Here is a 19,565-nt window from a genome sequence, read left to right on the forward strand (position 1 = left end):
TATATACACATTTCATATCTTAAAATTGGCGTGTCACGCTTTTTTGAAGCCTCTTTTCGTTGAGGCCGTTGGAATTCCCTGATTTTGATGTGATTACGTATTTGAGGATTTTCGGGGTCAATTATTTCGAATCTGAACTCAAAAATTGAAAATTCGAAATAGTGGATCTAATATGGCGAACGTAAAATTAACGTAAATCCTAAAGATTGTTCGATTTTGGTGAAATTAGGTATATTAGTGATTTAGGGGGTGTTCGTTACGAATCCGTTCTCAAAAATTGAAAGTTCGAAATAGTTGATCCAATATGGCGGACGGAAATGTTACTGAAATCCTTAAGATTCTTCGACTTTGTTGAAATTTGGTTACAGGTGGTTTTTGGGGACGTTCGTTACGAATCCGTATATAAAAATTGAAAGTTCAAAATGGCGTTTTGATTCAGTCTTCTAAAATCTGTTTTCGTTAATCTGGCGGATGGAATATAAGGGGGATTTTGATTTTAGTGTTATTGAAGTAGAATTTAAATTAGCAAAAAAAAGCCCTTCAAGAATATGTAATTGATTTTTCACTTGCTGCTATTTTTCTTTGAAAAATGGATGGACGTGCCGAAAACTATAAGAAACGCTACTCAGAACTATTCGGTACTCTCAAAAAATTTTTTGGAAGTACCGAGTAGTTCTGATCGCAGTTCTGGACAGTCCTCGGCGAGTTCTGTCGAAAAGTATTAGGACTCAAAGCGATTGGACCAACGGTTTCCGAGATATACTCTACACATTCGCTCTACCTCGCAAACCGTTGGTCCAATCGCTTTTTCACATTATAGTTTTCGATAGATCTCGTCGAAAAATATAAGAAACGCTACTCAGAACTATTCGGTACTCTCAAAAAATTTTTTGGAAGTCCCGAGTAGTTCTGATCGCAGTTCTGGACAGTTCTCGGCGAGTTCTGTCGAAAAGTATCAGGGGTCAAAACGATTGGACCAACGGTTTCCGAGATATACTCTACACATTCGCTCTATCTCGCAAACCGTCGGTCCAATCGCTTTTTCACCTTATAGTTTTCGATAGATCTCGTCGAAAAATATAAGAAACGCTTCTCAGAACTATTCGGTACTCTCAAAAAATTTTCCGACGTGGATCCTCGAAAAAATTTAAAGTCAAAATTTTTTGGGAGTACCGAGTAGTTCTGATCAGAGTTCTGGACAGGTCTCGGCGAGTTCTGTCGAAAAGTATTAGGGCTCAAAGCGATTGGACCAACGGTTTCCGAGATATACTCACTTTAAAGATAATTGATCTGACAAATATCGCTGTATCTTGCAAACCGTTGGTCCAATCGCTTTTCCACCTTACAGTTTTCGATAGAACTCGTTGAGTACTATAAGAAACGCAACTCAGAACTACTCGGTACTCTCAAAAATATATTTTCAAAAATTTCTACTTTTTTTTTAAAACTTTATTATTCTTCAAAAATGTTTTTTATGTATCAAGAACTCTAGGTATCCACAAAATACTTCTGTTAAGCTGATCAGAACTATGCGACCTTGAATTTCGTTAAAAAGTTAGCACCCCATTCTTAAAAAATTATTAAAAAATGATTATTAAGCGCATATGTCATTAAAAATCATAGAGAACTCTTCGTATCGTCAAAAGAAGTAGGAATTATCATCAGAACTATTGTATCTAAAAATTAATTTTTCCAAAATTTTTATTTTTTTTTTAATATTCGAAAATTTTTTTTACGTATCAGGAACTCTAGGCAATCGCAAATTGATGCTATTAAGCCGCTCAGAACTATTCCACCTCGAAATTCGATAAAAAGTTAGCACCCCATTTTTAAAAATGTAAAAAAAATGTTTATTGAGCGGAACTCTTGTTATTAACTATAGGGAACTCTTCGTCTCGTCAAAAGGAAGTGGGAACTCTAATCAGAACTCCTGAGTACTATAGTTGGGGTGCTAACTTAACATATTCGATGTGTGGTGCCAGCGCGCGGATCGAAAAATTGTTTAAATATATTAAAAAGGTGGGTAGTGTCACTAAAACCTATCAGGAACTGTAGTACTCTTCGAGTACTGTGAGATTCCGTCATAAAAATCGGCTTTTTCAAATCTGACGGTGCCACGCGAAGTTAGCACCACATATTTTTATTTTTTAAAATTTTTGGCCTAATTCAACAGTACTATTGATGAAATCTATCAGGAACTCTAGAACTATTGCGGGTGCCCGCATTACTGTTATTAAAATTTCCGATTTTTAAAGTCGAGATGTTAACTTCACAGAGACGTGCCATCTTTAGTCTTAAGTCAGCACAGCTACACCGTGGATCGAATCCTTCGACGTAAACGATGAGCAAAATATCGGGTTCTGGATATTCTTAGAGCAAATAATTCTAGAAACATTTTGAGACCAAAATGATCCCGGCAATTGATTGCTTTAATGTACTTTACTCTTGTACGCGACCCAGCACAGCCACACTGTGAATCGAATTTTTAGACGTAAACGATGAGTAAAATATCGGATTCTTGATATTCTTAGAGCAAATAATTCTAGAAACATTTTGAGATCAAAATGATCCCGTCAATTAATTGCTTTAATGTACTTTACTCTTGTACGCGAACCAGCACAACTACACTGTGGGTCGAATTTTTCGACATAAACGTTGAATAAAAAAATAAGCTAAATATTATTTATTAAAATGGTAGAATTAATGTGCATGGCGATCGAAAACAATAATGAAATTCTAAAGGTTTTCAAATTTTAGGGAAATTTTGTGTTAGCAGGAATTAGAGGAGTTATTGATTTCAAAACAAGTTTCAAAGAAACATTATTCATAATATTTAAATAGAGCGTAATGGACCATCGCGCGCGTAGCGCGCGCAAGGAATGTGCTAGTATTATATAATTTAGACCAAAGTTAGTACTTGAGACTACTCAAAAGTTGCTAAATTCAATCGTTTATTGACAGATCCGATAATCTTGAGTGCTCGCAACTCATCTGTTCGCGTAAAGAACGCGGTGCGGTCTCGCTTTGCGTTCACTTGGCGCGAGACATATGTATACCGTTTCTCTTGTGATTCTCAAGTTAATGTATTACATAACAATCAATTTTCTATCCAATTTCCGTCAAAATATTAACAGTTACAGAAACTTTCATAAAACTTTCGGGTCGGTAGTCATAGTCCGTTCTAATATTTAAGAAACTGTCCTAAATAGTACAGTTTTAAAATATTATAAATAAATCACAAAGAATCATGTATTAACGTCCGAGCATGTATTGCTTAATTAAGACCGTCTGGCGAAATAAGAATAGACTATGAATACTGATCTCGGTGCTATTGTGAACATTTTTTTACATTTTTACATCCTCTGCGCTTTCTCTTTCTCTCTCTCAGCGGATGACCCACAAAATCCTGCCCGAACAAGATGGTTATCAAAATCTATCGACTACATATCATTGGCTCAGCGCCCTTTCTTTCTCCCCATGCCAAAAGTTCAGCGGACTATTGATTCATCAGCATACAAAACGTTATACACACCGCTCGCAGTGCTCGCACCCAGCGTATACGTATCTATATATTTCCAATTTTATTAATCTCTTCAATCTGCCGCTACAATTTTTTTTCTGCTAAACCGTATATATATATATACCGCCATCGATTTGATACGACTCTACTACAATACGCACATGAAAATAATTCTGTCATTATAATCGTGATGATTTTATCTTTTATACGTTAACTACAGAATATGATCCGTATATATTTATATAATATAATGCATACACTCTCTTAAAAATTAATTTATTTGTGAGAAATATATTTTACAAAAATATATTTCGTAATTATAATAATAAGCGCGAATAATAAGAATTAATAAGAATGAATAGCCTACAGTTGAAGCTGGATCTTTGTTTCTTAAGTAATTCAATGTATAAATTTTAGGTTATATATATATATATATATACATAGTGTGTATACATGTATATATATATTGTATACATATACCATATTTGTAACTTTATCGAATTACGCGCGGAAATTTTTCCCCGACTTACAATAAACGTAACTACATGAAATAATGTCACAATTAAATTTGGATGCTCAATAGACATCTATTAGAGAGATTTTAATATAATAGAAATCTGTAAATAAATTTATTTATTACAAAATATATTACCCCGACCAGAAGTCGAACCCTGATCTTTTACATTCCATGCGAGCGTCCTAAATCTATTTCGAGACACTTCCCGCATTATCAAAAAGATTAAGGTTTGTTTTTTATTGTTGCACTGGAATGTACTATAACTTTCCTTCTCGTATCAAATATCAAACATATATGTATTATCTACTTCATTTTAAATACACAAAGTGTACAATACCCCCCTAATTCAATTAATAATCAATAAAATACAGACCTATTTTCTATCCGAGACCGATTTCGATTTCCAATCAAATCCACAATCATGTCCGCAACATGGCTTCCTCGGACATCACGTGACCAACGAATGGCGCCCCCTCTCTACATCTCCCTCGTGTATATTCTTATTAATGTAAAATTGTAAACACCGGCCAACTGCCAAGTTGTTTGATTTGATGCGTTCGCGTTGCTTGACGTGCACAAGTTGCTGGCGTGGCGACGTCAACGTGTTTGTTGCATTACATTGTTTATCATAGTACTCCTCGCACGAATTAACAATGTTATTGCTCCTAATTGCGATATGCATTCTTTCCAGCGTGCACGCTACGAAACTCGAGCAGGTGCATGACAACAAACTGCTGAATCTCATAAAAGTCGAAAAATATGTGATCGTTCTATTTAGTAAGTTCGTTTTTTCTTTTTTCTTTTTTCCTTTGTTTTTCCTAATCCTAAATTTTTCGGGAAAAAAGAAACTATTGCTTACAAAGACTATTTGTATATGTTATCTATACTTTATTTACGTATTCCTGATTACATATTATTTTTATAATGCAAATCAGAGTCAATACAAGGCTTGTGTCCTTACGAATGTTATAGCTTTCAATTTTCTACATAAATTTGCTTCAAGCAATAATCTTAAAAGTACACACACATTCCACTATAATTAATCTCTCGTGATGATCTAAACAATTATGTCTGTAATTTTTTATATTACAAAAGCTATAATTTTTCTAACTACAAATATATATAAATAATAATCTCAATTGTCTCCTCAATATTATAATTTAGAATTACTAATGATAATAATCTCATTTGCAGCAAGTAGCACAAACTGTCCAGACTGTGATAATTATGAAAAGAGGTTGGTTCACTTGCGTGAGGATCTTGTTGATGTCATGTCTGCGTGGGTTGTTAAGGCTATTGATAGTCAATTACTTCAATTATATAGTAATGATAGAGAACCTATTCTAATATTTTTCCGACATGGGCTTCCTCTATTGTACGATGGTATGGATTTAAAAAGAAATAGAGATACTTTTATTTAGATCTTTTATTTATTTAATTGCTCTATAATAATGCATTGTGCTTTATTATCCCGTATACATTGTGATATGTCTATGTATATTTTTATTTCTGAGCGTGTTCATAATTCTGCGATTGTACTATATAGATTTTTCATGATGCATCTTCTTCCACAGGACCTTTGGAGGACGAAGACATTTTAATTACATTTACGGAAAATAAAGCACCCACAGTAAAGGAACTTACAGACAATACGTTTGAGCATTTAACTCAAGCAAGCACTGGTGCTACAACTGGCGATTGGTTCGTAATGTTGTAAGTCTCAATCCTTATTTCTACATTTACAATAATTATTTAATTTGGTTTATAAGTAATGGCAGTACATGTACTAATCATGGCTTTACGTCCGGCTGTAACATCAGTTACAGCACAGACTGCGTACAATGCTTACGCACAATGGCAAAATGGGAAATGGTTGGTGCCAAACTTAAACATAAAGTAAATGTAGCACTTGTTAATAAAGCCACAACTGGGATTTCCACAGCCAGAAGATTTAACATTTATAATACGCCACAATTTATACTGTAAGCACATAGATATAAATTAATGTTTGATATCTTGAATAATATTATCTAAACGCGCATTGTAAGATAAGCACAAATTGATGAAGTATGATTAATATATAGTATATTAATACGTTCTATTCATACAGTTTTAGGCATGGTAAAATGTATCGTTATGATATAGGAACACATGATGTTGCTTCCTTTGTAGCGTTTGTCAAAGAAAATTACAAAAAGATAAAACAAGAAGAAGTACCTCCACTTCCAAGCTATTTGTAAGTTTAAAGAAATAATATAGTTGTTTAAAAAATTTTCATTTTAACTTATTTGTAAATTTATACAGCAATGTATTATTGTTTTTCTAGTGATGAATACACAAAAATAATTATAATGTTTCTCTATGATAATCCATGGATACTCAAGCTAGCTAGCATTTGCATTGGGGTGCTGGTTATTGTCCTAACAACTATTAAATATATGCAATCGGATGAAAAAGAAGATAAAGAGGACAAAGAAGATAAAGAAGACTAAATCTATTAAGTACATTTGAGGCTTGCCAAAAATACAATATGCATATTTCTCTGTATAGACTATTAGTTATAGTACTAAAAATGACTTTTGATTGTACATTAAATTATTACACATGTATAAAAAGTATGATTTTAAACTTACATAATATTTTTATAAATGTATCTCTTTGTGAGAAGTATATTTTAAAAATATTTATCAAATTGTAAATTTGATGAAATAACTCAGAAATTTGATTAATTCTATATAAAGAATATATTTTTTTTACTCGAAATATATTCCAAAAATTATACAGTAAGTAATGATACAGAGAGAATGTGTATAACAGCAACAAATTTAAGAAAGGCAAAACGGTACTGATTAAATTTGTTTAAAAATACCTTAAACGAATCGCTTGTTTCAGAATAGATTCGTATCTGTTTTGTTAAAAAAAGACTTTTATTGTCAAGTTACTAGCCACAATGCATTCCATTAATTAACAACGCTATGTTATATCTGTTACTTTAAATTTTATTGCTGCTTTTTTACATATAATTTTTTATGAGCAATCATGTGAGTTATATTTTATTAAAAAGAAAACAGAAAAACACATAATTAGATTGTACAAAAATATCTATATTGTAATATAATTTGTTATAATGTAGATATTCTTGTACAACAATATCAATCAGATACTTATCAACACTTTGATTTTTTTTACATTGATGACTCTGCGTTTTGGCTCCAAAGCTCAAATTAGATAGGCCTATTCTAAACTTTAAAATTCGTATATAATAAGTTTAAATATTATGAATTTATAAAAACAACATTATTCTTTCGTGATACAATGACTTATTTAGCTTAATATCTTTCCTTTAGGTTTTATAACACTAAATATGCTTCGAATTATTAAAGAATAAAATTCATGAGGCACGTTTGTGATAAGCTTGTTAATAATTAAGTTATTTAATCTGTTTCTAGAACTCTGAAGTTTGAACTTCATTAGTGTAATCTAAATTTGTTGCTGAAGATGGCTGCATTTTGTTATTCATTGTATTGAAAATCTATAGTTCACATTATATATAGACTATAAATTATCAGTACTCGCAGTAAATAATAGAATAAAGTCAATATTAAAAAATTTCAATTCTGATAAAATTATTTAAATCAATATGAAATATGTGTAATACACAAGTAATTAGTTTTTAATTTTGTTACGTAAATTAATGTATCACATACATGATAAGTATACCCTACATATAAATTCACATAAATTTAAGGAAACAGCTAAACCAACTATTAAAATTACAATAAAACACACATGTTACATCAAGATATTAATCACATTGTTATTTTAAAAAAAACTAAATTAAAGATAAAGATTTCTATAATGTAAAACTTAATTTACTTAAATGCCATTGTAATATCACAACAAAGCCAGCATTGTGAAAATAAGTAACAAATAAATTCCATGTGTGCTAGTCTAAAAATTGTACTCATTTCTTATGTAGCCATTTTGGTCTTGTTTCTTACAAATAAAAGGCAATTTGTATTCATATTAAATATTGTCAACTGCCACATTTATCCTGAAAACAGTTAATGGATTAGCTAATGCTATTCTGATACTGTTTTCAAACTTTGCTTGTATCGATGAGAATTCCATCATATTACTAGGCTTGGACTCGATCCAAAACCGATCAAATTCATAAAATAGGTAACAGTAAAACCGATGAAAGGCACGAATTGTCGGCAAGGTCTTCGAGGAATTATATATATGAGTCTTAGCACTACCGTCTCTTAACAATTTTAGGGCCATGCTTGTGAGATTTATACCAACTATAGCAAATGCATATCCATAACGCGGATGATTTGAATGGGACAATACATGCGTAGCTATGCTAGAATACTCCTGAGCAAAGTAAACAAGATTCTCCAATCCTAAGATTCCCATCCCACGAAAATCTGTCTTGGGATCATCCCCCTGGAAGCCAATCTCCTGCCACTGTTTGGTTACTCTTGCATCCAAGGGTTCATATGGCATCAGTAGGTTCCATAACTTCAGCAGCTTCTGCTCGTGATCCAGATTATCCACACTGTACAATGTCTTCCTAAGCTCTTCGCACTCCACGCAGAGCTGACGGTAACCCCAGATAAGCTCCACGCATTTACCAAATGTCTTGGCAAAATCAGGATGTGCCGTGGGATTGATTTTTTTCGTCACCAGGACGGTCCTGATGGCATCCTCCAGAATCTTGCGTTCTGTTTTCGTCGTTATTCCACGGTGATCAGCAATGTCATTCAAATAAGCTACGAGGGTTCTAATATTCGTGTTGCGCGACTGTCCGAGAGTCTCCTCGACTGCAAAAGCACGCGGCGCTCCGGACGGCTGTCCGTAACAGATTCTCTGCAACTCGCACATCTGCGTGGTGTGATGCAAGAACCATTTTATCAAGGGCCTGAAGTACCAGCACACCAGAGCCCAAAAGTACCTGAACATGCCTGCCCGATCGAAGATAGTGACGGTCGTTTGTCAAAAAATATCCCTCTAAAAGTGTCGTATTGCCGACGTGTTGTTACTCTGCACTGCAGTGGACGTCATTTCGTTTTGACTATTTATTTTCATATTGCTATGTAAATATAAGATAGCGATGTGTAAATATCAATAGAGAATGCGATATAACCTCTCATCAACGTCACGTCTTACCACTTTCTCTCTCTCTTCCTCTCAAACGTTTCACCACCGAATACAAACGCGCATTTACAATTTACATACATTATGATATATCAATAATTTTCATTATGCGCTTGACGTCGATATATAATCTTTACACCCTTCAAGGTGACTTTTCATATCAATTCATATGCAGCTAGTTGCGGCAACAATTTATTAGGGTGCGCTCCCATGGGATGCGGAACTGCGGAACTACGGAACGTTCATGATTGGTCGTGACGTCATTCCGTCGATTCCGTTCCGCTGAAGGGTGTTTTCCTATGTCCCATGGAGCGGAATTTACGGAATGCGCAATTAGCATTGACCAATCGCAAGAGTCTTTCCGTAGTTCGCTCTCATTAGATATACCGGAATAGCGTTTGTCATTGGCTCGCATTAATTTGACATAGGATAACGAGGTCCTGCGGATCGGAAATCATATATACAAATAATACAGAGACGCCTGCACAGTCAGCTGTGGATGTTTTCGAGCTACCGGGTTACTTCTACTCGGTGGCAGATAGGCAAACAGGACAGCGCCCGATTCTCTAATCCATCGTAAGAGAAACGTATACGAAAAATTAGGAAAATGCAAGCGTCAAACAGCAACCAACCAGAGTGGCGATATTTACAGTGGCGTAAAAAATATCGCCACTCTGGTTGGTTGCTGTTTGACGCTTGCTGCGACCAGGGTGAATCCAGCATTACTATTGGTTATAATTTTACATGAAATGACGCACTTCTGACGCAAAATACATTTTGCCGCATCTCATTGAAATTCAACCAAATGAACACTGAACTGCAAATGCCATCAAAAAGTTCGAAGCCAAGAAAGTCCATTATATTAAAAAAGAAAAAAGTGCAAAAGTTCCATCTAAAAAAATATTTTTTAGATATAATAAAGAACGACACTGAATGAGGAAATATGTTTACGATTAATTAATTATTCTTAATAAGTACTAATAGATTAAATTAAAGCTAACTTTTCATACGCAGTACGCTTCAACAGTGAAATGTTATTACTAATTAAAAATCTTATGTGAAGTGACGTACTTCCAATCACTTCTCAAAAATTTATATCACATGACATGTTGCTACCGCAGCGTGCTAGAATTACAGGCTCTCTACAGCGTGCTGTGCATGAAAAGTCAGCTTAACCCCGGATCTACAATACGTGTTTTAAGCCCTAAGCTGTAAGAAATTAACCAATTACAGTCGAAATTCGAGAAGAATAATCGACTATTATTCGTCCATTTCTAAGACTGCCTGAACTCGAAATTATCTCGACACGTTGTATGGTTATTTCATTGGCTGAACGGGATCTTAGGCTGGTACTCACAGGCCGATTTTATATAAGTCAGTTTTTATTTAAAGTCTGTCTTCAACAATGTCTTAAAAGATGCTAATATTACTCTGTGATTAGTTTATAATATCTTAAGACTATATACTTAAGCTTATCTCTTAAATACAAAAATCGACTATAAATATCAGCCAATTAAATTTGAATATCGTCTTATAAGTGGGCTTTTTCATTTAAACCAATAAAATCATTTCAATAAATATCTTGAGAGTGTGGTATATATTTGTATCTCTATATTTGAAATAATTTTAAAACTATATAAGATTGGGTCGTGAAAATCATCCTTAGAAATTGTTTGTTAGGAATATTTTTGCAGGTTTATTGAGTGGAGCATTCTCTGTAACATAATAACTGCCATGCCTAATTCACACATACACCCCCCCCCCCCCCCCCCCCACCACCAATTGATCCACTCGTTGTTGCTTGAAAGGGATAACACCGGCAAAACGAAGAACGCCAAACTAACCTTGAAAGGAACGAAACCTATTTTTAATTACAGGCTCGTTCCTTCGTTCGTCTTTACGTCACGTCGAGGAGCGCCGGATCGATAATACGCGATCCGTTTGCATTATAAGGTGTGCGTTTTTCCGCGCGCGCTCTTTTTTTGCGTTCCTTGCGAAAGGAAAATACGTTCGCTATGCACTCGTTGCAGACGTATACATACCAAATGACGTTACTAAATAAAGGTGTATGTCTACCAAGAGACGCGTGCGAACGAAAAATCATCGTGCTTACAGCGTTATTTTAATCAATAAAATACGCTGTAAATAAATTTCGCTAACCTGCACTTGTATTCAATTTTTTTTACAACCTTGTTTTCTGAATTCTATTTAGACCGTGTTGGGTTTACCATCCGAGACGCCATAACTGTTTGCCGCTTGTGCCGATTCGGCTTTTATCTTAGATAAAGGATATTACGAACGCTCTGATTTTACAGATTTGTTTATACTTCTACATACGTTGTTTATATACTTCGCTACAGTGCGTTATCTCTCATTGATCTCTCATAAAGAAGATACAAAAGCACGAGAATCGGACTTCATACCAGGAGGAATGCAATCAAGGACAATCTGCCTTTATTTTCGCAAAGCATGAATTAAAATGATGTAGCACGAATTAAATATCTTAACGGATGTTCAATGCGTTTGTTTCCGTTTGTCGGGAACACTCAGGCAAAGTCGATGATCGCTAATCAAACTATACGACTCGCATTAAATGCTCGTGAAAAAAATTAAGGAGGGAAAGCAGATTGATTTCTCGAATGAACAAATACGGCAACACCGAACGACCGTTGAAAAATATTCAAATCGGAGTAACAGAATTTGTACGTAAATCGTTTACAAAGTGTAGCAATCGCGATAATCCCAGATGGAACAAAGGTTATAATATTACAAGGATATTATTACGACCTTATTTGTCACTCATAAGTGATGAATGAAATCATGATGGCGTCTTTTATGGTGACCGGTATTCATAAGTCTTAAAAGCTGCCATAAATTAACCGCAAGTCGTATTGGCATCTTCAAGCATACTTAAGGCGGTCTTAATTGATTTTAAAACAAGAATCGACTATAAATATTGATCATATAATCCGCTCTTATTTTGTGAGATCTTCAGAGATCTCAATATTTTCGAAACTACAGTTTCAAGACCGTATTTAGTTCAGATTCTTATAAATACAAGGGTTATTATGATTGGCCTGTAACTGTGTCTCTACCTAGAACGTTCACATAAATACGACACACGGACTATTGATTCGGAGGGTGAAATTATTTCATCCATACATCGACATGTAGAAGCTGAAATCATCGAAAACGCAGTCGGGGAAAATCAGCGGGGTCAACGTCCCCCCAGCGCTTTTACAACCGGCTCGTAACTATTCGACGTTCGTCGTGCATATGCGATTTTTTTTTCCTTTGCATAATCCTGTGCCCCAGACACACACACACACGCGACGTACATACACGTATCGATCCACGCGGCGCAGGTCGTTATTAATATTAATGTCCAATTCTGCGCAAATTCTCTTCAAATTTCCATCGTTATCAACGAAATTTCTACGCAGCACCCGTCCGCCCCCCCCTCCCCCACCCGAAGAAGTGAAACGCAAATCGTCCTCCTTCGTTCCCGAAATGCGTCCAACGGACACACACACGGATACGACAGTCCGCCCGCCATTGTGAGAGGCGTTCGCGCCAAATCGCGCCGCGATCGCACGCGCGAAATTGTCGGGAGCGGAGGGACCCCGGTATCGCCGTCACCGTCACCACCACCGCCACAGCGACCGTTCAAGTCAAGGTAAGGAGGAGCACAGGGAGGAAAAAAAAAAGAGAAATTGGATGAGAGGAAGAGAGAGTCGCTCTACGAGAGAGCCCTCTCGGTGTTTGGCGGCGGCCGACGCACCAAGTATGAACGGAACGGGCCCGATTCTCTTTTTCCTCCGATGCTTGCCCATCGCCGCGCGCGCGGGGCGATCTTTTGGCGGGAATTCGTCGACGCGCTCACGGCCGGAGGCCGGAGAGAGGGGGAAGGTTCTCGGTTGCGAACCACGGCCACGACGAATCGCGTCGCACTCCGCAGTGTATAGTGTATCGTTGTCGGTCAGTTGGTGGTTTGGTATTCTCTCGGTAAGTTGGTCTTACGTCGCATTTGTTTGCGCGCGCGCGCGCGCGCGTGTATGGAGTACGTGTGTGTGTGTGTGTTTGTACCCGCCCGTTAATCGTTTCTCGTACGTTGACGACGACTCGACGTATCGTGACTCCACGCGAGACAGGTTCCCCTCGTTTTCGGAAGTCGAAGCGTACCGCCGCGCCGGCCGGCCGGCCGGCTCGCCGCCGCCGCCGCCACCACCAAGGGCCGAAGAGCGCGCGCGAGAGAGGAGTCGGAGGCTGTGTGTTTGACGGCGGGGCGGTTGCGGAGCGCGTACGAGAGTGTGTGCGTGAGAGAGAAACGAGCGCGCGCATGCTATACGCTTGTGTCTCTCCTGTGTGGCCCGTGACTGCGTGTAGAGTGCGCGGGCAGACAGCGGCGCCTGTTAATACACGACGGTACGGCACGGCGGCGAAGCGAACGACTCCGAACGAGCGAGAGCGTGCCGAGTGCACCCACGACGCGAAGTCGCGAGAGTAGATCGAGCCGAGAGAGGAGTGCGTTTCGCGAATCTCGCAAATTACGCGATATATAACGATTACACAAGTGACGAAGACGCGCGCGACGTGACCGCGTAGGGCATCCCGACCGTCGTCCGTCGCCACGCCAGAGCGCGCGCCGCCGACCGGCAAAGGCAACGGTAAAGGACCGCGGCCGAGATCTCACCCCCTTTGTTCTCCGCGGTGCGAGAGACGGACGCGAGATAAAGAAAAAAAAAAATTTCCTTCTCATCTGCGAGTCGAGAGCGAGTGAGGTGAGTGTTGGAGGAGTCTGTGTGTGTGCGTGGATTGGTGCGGGCGTGCGTGCGTGCGCGCGACGGACGTTGAGAATCTCGCGGGTGAACCACGCCGTTTCCTCCTCTTGGTTCACACACGATTTGACACGACCGTTACGTCGTGTGCGCGCGGGATTATTAATGATTTTCGGCGGTAAGCGTGCGCGTACGCGCCGCGTGAGCGCGCCCGACAATTCGCCGGGCTCGCGACGAATTTTTCGGCGCATTCCGCGTCGTCGTGGCGCAGTTACTTGCAGAGATTTCGCGCGGCACGCGGCGATTTCGACGCGGCCTCCCAACGGCGCGCGGATAGGCGACGCCGCCGCGGAGGTACACACGATTCGTTCGTGTGGACGCCATGATATCGCGCCTCTCTCTCTCATGGCGTCTCCCCGAGACGACGCGACCGGCGGCGGCAGCCCGTCTCTCCCGTCGTCCGCGTGCGATCGCTGGCTATTTTCTCGTCGCGAAGCGACGACACTCGCGTCGGCATCGCGTAAAAAATTCAGGGATGAAAGAAAAAGACAATTGCGATTTTACCCGCTCCCCCCCTCCGGAATCGAGCCCGACGCGTCCTCGTTAGGGGGGGGGGAGACTTGACGCGTTCCGATTGCAAATTTTGAAAATGGCGGGCACGAAACTTTTCAGAGAGTAAGGAGCAAGACAAGAGACGCTCGGTTAGAGCCTGGCGACGCGATTTTCAATCGATCGCGACGACATTCGACGACGTATAGCCCTCCCGTTGGTTACCCGTGGGATGAAGAACGTCGCGAGATCTCGCTTGGAAAAAGGAGCCGTTCGAGCTCGCGAATTAATTACTTTCGATCGCGCCGAAAGCCGCGTGCGCGCGCGCCATATCGCGCCGCGTCGAAGAGGCGTTTTGCGACGCAACGTGGACGTCGCACACCGCGTATCATCTCTTCCCGTAAACTTGCGAGGCGCGTAATTGATAGTACTGATTTTCGCAGCGCGTTTGCGCACTTGACTCGTGTCTTCCTCTCGCACGCGCGAGATCTCCGATGCTCCTTTAAGCGCGCGAGACACGGCGAGACAACGGGAGGAAAATATTGGAAGATCGATAGTTACGCTCGTTCTTTTATTTTTACCTTTTTTTTTTCCTCTCCTGAGATTCGAGAACCTCAATGTATCTGTTTCTGTTCAACAACAGCGATAGGCACGAAGTCGTTATTGGTTTTATCGGTCTATGTTAAGGTTAATACATTTTTCTGAATATATACACCATTCATGTTCTAGACTGTAGACGTATTTATTGATAGATAAGTATTTGTTTCATCATAATTATTTTGCTAATATGTAGCACTAAGAGATTTTAAAAGATTAGTCGCGAATATAAAGGACATATTCACAAGCGATACATTTGATGGACAATATCAAATGATTATTTGTATAGCAAGTAATTATTTTCACATTAACCGCACAACATATACATGTGTAAACACAGATGACTCAGTCCTTGTATTAGTCGGCGCGCTTTGTTCATCTTATCGGAGACGAAATAATCTGAAAAAGAGACAAGGGGTGATTGAGAGAGATAATCAATATTGATCTTTTACTTTTACAGTGAAACAGGACAATAAATATGTCAGACGATAATTCCCCTGTGGTAGAGGAGCAAAAAAAGAAGAGGGGCAGGCCAGCTAAGGCAGATAAGAACGCTGTTAAGGAGCCTAAAAAGAGGGGTAGACCTGCTGCGGAAAAAAATAATGCGGTACGTCCTGCGAAATCTGACAATGAGGATGATGCACCACCTGGACCTGTTAAAAAGGGAAGGGGTAGACCTAAGGGTTCTCACAAGAAGAAGGTAAGAAGTCACTAAGGCAGAAATATTCACCAAACTGCAAACTACTCGTATTATTGACTGTATAATTAATTTTAATAGTTTTCACGAGAAAATTGTTGAACTTACAGCAAGGACCACCAAAAGGCACAACTACTTCGTCACGTGGTCGCGGTAGACCAAAAAAGACAGAAGAGAAACCTGAACTCACCGGTGAAGATGAAGACGAACAAGAAGAGGAGGAGGAGGAAGAGGAGAATTGAAGCATCCATAGATGGGGAGGATGAAACTAACACAGCTGACTTATCCTTCGAAGACCTTTAAATAGAACATCGTGTTGAATGAATTCGATCATTTTAAGGTTTACTTTTCTTTCATTTTAACCCGATTTAACTCTCGAGCGAGTGTCGAAGCGGTGAACACTGTCCCGATACTCGAGTTTTCTCAAACTCCAGTTCACAGTGCACATTGCCACACGCTGATGAATTCACCAAGACACGTCGGATACAAAAGTTGTGTTACAAATTTATTAACTTTATTACTTGACATCACTATTAATTAAAATGATGAATGAAAATCATACTTTTAAGTCCTAAGACTACGTACATGTAACCTTCTTTAATAGTAAAAGACTGGAGTAAGATGCCGATCTCGAAACTTTTTTAATTTGCCCGAGAAGTGAGATTTGATAAACTTTTTTTCTAATTAAAGAAAACTTTCATGCAGTATAGAGTATTGTGTGTGTCACATGTTTGCTACCTCTTTTTCTCCTTCATGCATATTACGCAATTCATAAAGCCAAAAAAAAAAAAAAAATGAATTCCATACTGATCTAATATTGTAAGAGATAGAGAAAGGTAAACACGGAAAAAAAAACTTCTTGTATGTAACATACACAGGAGCTATTCTTTTCTAATTAACATTAATAAGTACACTTTCTTAATGTATATTACTGTCGTTTTTGAGGCAAGCATATGTGTGAATGTCAAATTTGTATTAAAGTAAATAAACTCAAAGTACTCTTATTAATTTTGCTTTTATATTCTTTCCTCTGATTTTTAAGGTTCTAATTAAAACTTTTACAATTCTTTATCATAAAGCTGTGACAATATTTCATACAAAACATAGTATAACTTTTTGTTAGAATTCGTTTCATTGAACGGTAAAAGCATTATTTCTCACAATTATCTGAGAGAAATGAATAATATAGAAAAATAAAACAACCGATTATTTTGAATGAGAAAAAAATCTTTGAGAAAAGTAGGAAGAGATGAATATGATTGAAATAAATTGTATAAATAATACAGTTGTAAAAATTTCATATTTATATTTTGTTGTGAAAGTGATTGCGTAAAAGTCAAATTATTTGGAAATTGCACATATAGTATTCAATTGTAATAAAAAACAATTTAAAATGTATTATTTTTGTGTATAATTTAGATGACATTAGGCTATAAAAAAAGTTGAAGAAAATTGAAATTATCAAATATATTTCTAATAAATGTATTGTTTTTATAAAACTTTGGTCTTTAAAAATCTGTATAAGAAAAAATATAGCTAAAATTGTAAATTCTGGTATGCTTAAGAACGCCGTGTGTACAAAAATTACAATAAATAAATGTCTTTAGCCAATGCTAACTATAGCTTAATAAAAAAATTAATGCTATGCAAAAATATGCTACTAGTGGCCACTGAATAGCTCTGCATTTTCTTCAATATCCACGGATCGATATCCTTGCTGTAAAATCAATTGATTCTTATTTTTAAAGCATTTGCGCGAGTCACGTGCGAAAACAATCTTACGCACTCGTTTCTGATGTGTATTGTAGCACTCGTCCAACAGTTCGGTCTCCCAGTCGTCTTCCTCTTCTTCTCCAGGATCAAAGTTGTACATTGGCATGAGTCTGTGTCTTAAACGCTCCAACTTGCGCTTTCTCGATATAATCAGTACCTTTAAGAACAAAATTAAACATTAAAGTTCGAGAAATTTTAATTGTACCTAACAAGAAAAGCAGGACATAAAATTTTGCTGAAAAAAAAAAAACATGCCAAGATTGTATGATCGTGTCACATTTATCCGTAATTCTCATAAAGCAATAAGATCATATGTTAAAAATATAGAATAACAGATACATCACGCATTGCATTAATTACTTGCACAGTATCATGTACACAAATAAAAACAGGGCAGGGGAAAAACGTCACAAGGTAATGATAAAAGTGATATCGCTACCCATACCACAGCTGATAGTATAATAACAGAAACCACTACACCAAGTGGTACAAAAATATATTCTACTCCTTCCGGCGGACCAAATTCATCAAACGATTCTGTTGTTGGTGTATATATTGTAGTGCTTCTTGTAGTGTTAAACGATATCGCTGTAGGTTCAGACAGTGAAGTTATTGCGGTTTTGGATATATTCCACAACCGTTGATTATTCTCGCTGTCCTGCGGCAACTCTACATACGCTGTCGTGGACACGTCGTTGTAGATTGTACTTGGCATGTTTGTGGAAACTGTCACAAGATCATTCATCAGTATAGTGTACAAAATAGACTCGGTGGCATCTGTTGCGTTGTACTCTCTTGTATCATTTGTATCATTATTCTCGTGCATCTTATTAGAAAAAGCTCGATCGATTGTGGTTAAGCCATCAGTTAGTCAGGCTAACTTTGTAAAGTTCCTCGCATGTATGGACATATTTATATCTTACGTCAAGCATTAATAAAATTAGTAAACCTTTCTGTTTTATAATAGGCATGCATAAATTAAGATGTCTCCGTTATCTTACATTATTATTTCTCAGACTTGATGTTCTATCTTCTTGAACTGTATCCACCAGAGAGGCCCATAGTCTGGATTTTGTAGGAAACGTGGATATCACAAATTAAACTCTCTCTATAGTATTTCCTTTTTTTTCTTCGTACTCTGTCAACATGTGCGTTCTTTGCCGCGCTACAATTACGTAGTATCATGTGCTCATCGTTGGATATCCTGTCATCCTCTGATATCGTTTTATGCACGTGTTAGTGAGGGGAACATCAACGTTATATCATCACATTGGTCTTATCAATTGATCATCATAACAGACAGCTCCGGCTTTATCATTAAACAACATCATAAGATCTCACTCTAGTATTGCCGCGGACCCTTGGAAGCATCAAACAGACTCCACCCGCATGTCATTATCAGCTGGATCCGATGGTGATCCTCCTCTGTCTCTACCAACAGTCTGGAGGCTGATCTACATACCACACTACCAAAGTAATATTACCAACCAGGCCAACGTCAACCAGGGTTGCCAGATAAACTCTAGAGACCTTCTAATCAGAGTCTGGACATCACTTTTTAGAACTTAAAAGTGAGATAGGTATATGTTTGATATTTGTAGAAAGCGAGAAAGAGAGTTCTAGTTCAATCTAGTGCAGGAACAGAAAACAGACCAATGATTATTACGTGTAGCAATGTACGATTCTATTACATTTCTCAATTTTGCGTAAAACAATCATTTCTACACATAAGTACCGATAAGTACTTCTTTTTAAATAAAAATGGTTGACTGTTCAGCACCTATCTGTAATAATTCATCTCAGAAAAGCTACACAATGAAAGTAAAATATTGAAATTTGACTTAATACATTATGTTCATGCTCAATTTTTGATGTGTTCTCCACAAATAACAAATTTTATAATAATTTTATCATGTCCAGGACATAAAAATGTACAAAAAAAACAATATTCTTTTTATTTACATCTTTTTGTAC

At 37.6% G+C, this 19,565-nt stretch overlaps 4 protein-coding genes across 11 annotated transcripts; 2 read left to right on the forward strand and 2 right to left on the reverse strand.

The window, feature by feature from the left end:
- Positions 1-4,578: 4,578 nt before the first annotated feature.
- LOC108781109 (uncharacterized) lies at positions 4,579-6,604 on the forward strand. The gene is made up of 6 exons (XM_018548995.1): positions 4,579-4,814; positions 5,232-5,420; positions 5,612-5,750; positions 5,858-6,019; positions 6,148-6,273; positions 6,364-6,604. The coding sequence occupies exons 1-6, from the start codon at positions 4,691-4,693 to the stop codon at positions 6,527-6,529; spliced, it is 906 nt and encodes a 301-aa protein (XP_018404497.1). The 5' UTR covers positions 4,579-4,690; the 3' UTR covers positions 6,530-6,604.
- A 1,382-nt stretch (positions 6,605-7,986) lies between these two features.
- LOC108781120 (ELMO domain-containing protein 2) lies at positions 7,987-9,225 on the reverse strand. The gene is made up of 2 exons (XM_018549012.1): positions 9,210-9,225; positions 7,987-9,132 (listed from the first exon to the last, which is right to left on the reverse strand). Exon 2 carries the CDS (start codon positions 9,000-9,002, stop codon positions 8,064-8,066), a length of 939 nt encoding a protein of 312 aa, XP_018404514.1. The 5' UTR covers positions 9,003-9,132; positions 9,210-9,225; the 3' UTR covers positions 7,987-8,063.
- Positions 9,226-12,741: 3,516 nt separating this feature from the next.
- Positions 12,742-16,791, forward strand: D1 (D1 chromosomal protein). 4 transcript variants are annotated; one of them, XM_018549065.1, is made up of 3 exons: positions 12,742-12,873; positions 15,582-15,821; positions 15,929-16,791. In XM_018549065.1, the coding sequence occupies exons 2-3, from the start codon at positions 15,600-15,602 to the stop codon at positions 16,058-16,060; spliced, it is 354 nt and encodes a 117-aa protein (XP_018404567.1). In that variant the 5' UTR covers positions 12,742-12,873; positions 15,582-15,599; the 3' UTR covers positions 16,061-16,791. The 4 variants fall into 4 exon arrangements, with proteins under 4 accessions (XP_018404567.1, XP_018404566.1, XP_018404565.1 ...); XM_018549064.1 differs by lacking the exon at positions 12,742-12,873 and adding an exon at positions 13,107-13,202; XM_018549063.1 differs by lacking the exon at positions 12,742-12,873 and adding an exon at positions 13,546-13,978.
- LOC108781150 (uncharacterized protein C3orf18 homolog) lies at positions 15,273-19,048 on the reverse strand. Of its 5 annotated transcripts, none has more exons than XM_018549062.1 (4): positions 18,593-19,047; positions 18,031-18,317; positions 17,605-17,748; positions 17,326-17,535 (listed from the first exon to the last, which is right to left on the reverse strand). In XM_018549062.1, the coding sequence occupies exons 2-4, from the start codon at positions 18,304-18,306 to the stop codon at positions 17,479-17,481; spliced, it is 477 nt and encodes a 158-aa protein (XP_018404564.1). In that variant the 5' UTR covers positions 18,307-18,317; positions 18,593-19,047; the 3' UTR covers positions 17,326-17,478. The 5 variants fall into 5 exon arrangements, with proteins under 5 accessions (XP_018404563.1, XP_018404564.1, XP_018404560.1 ...); XM_018549058.1 differs by having other exon boundaries at positions 18,031-18,509; XM_018549061.1 differs by lacking the exon at positions 17,326-17,535 and adding an exon at positions 15,273-15,520 and having other exon boundaries at positions 18,031-19,048.
- Between the last annotated feature and the right edge of the window lie 517 nt (positions 19,049-19,565).

The sequence above is a fragment of the Cyphomyrmex costatus genome, unplaced genomic scaffold (genome assembly GCF_001594065.2).
Source record: "Cyphomyrmex costatus isolate MS0001 unplaced genomic scaffold, Ccosl1.0 scaffold76, whole genome shotgun sequence".
NCBI lineage: Eukaryota > Metazoa > Arthropoda > Insecta > Hymenoptera > Formicidae > Cyphomyrmex > Cyphomyrmex costatus.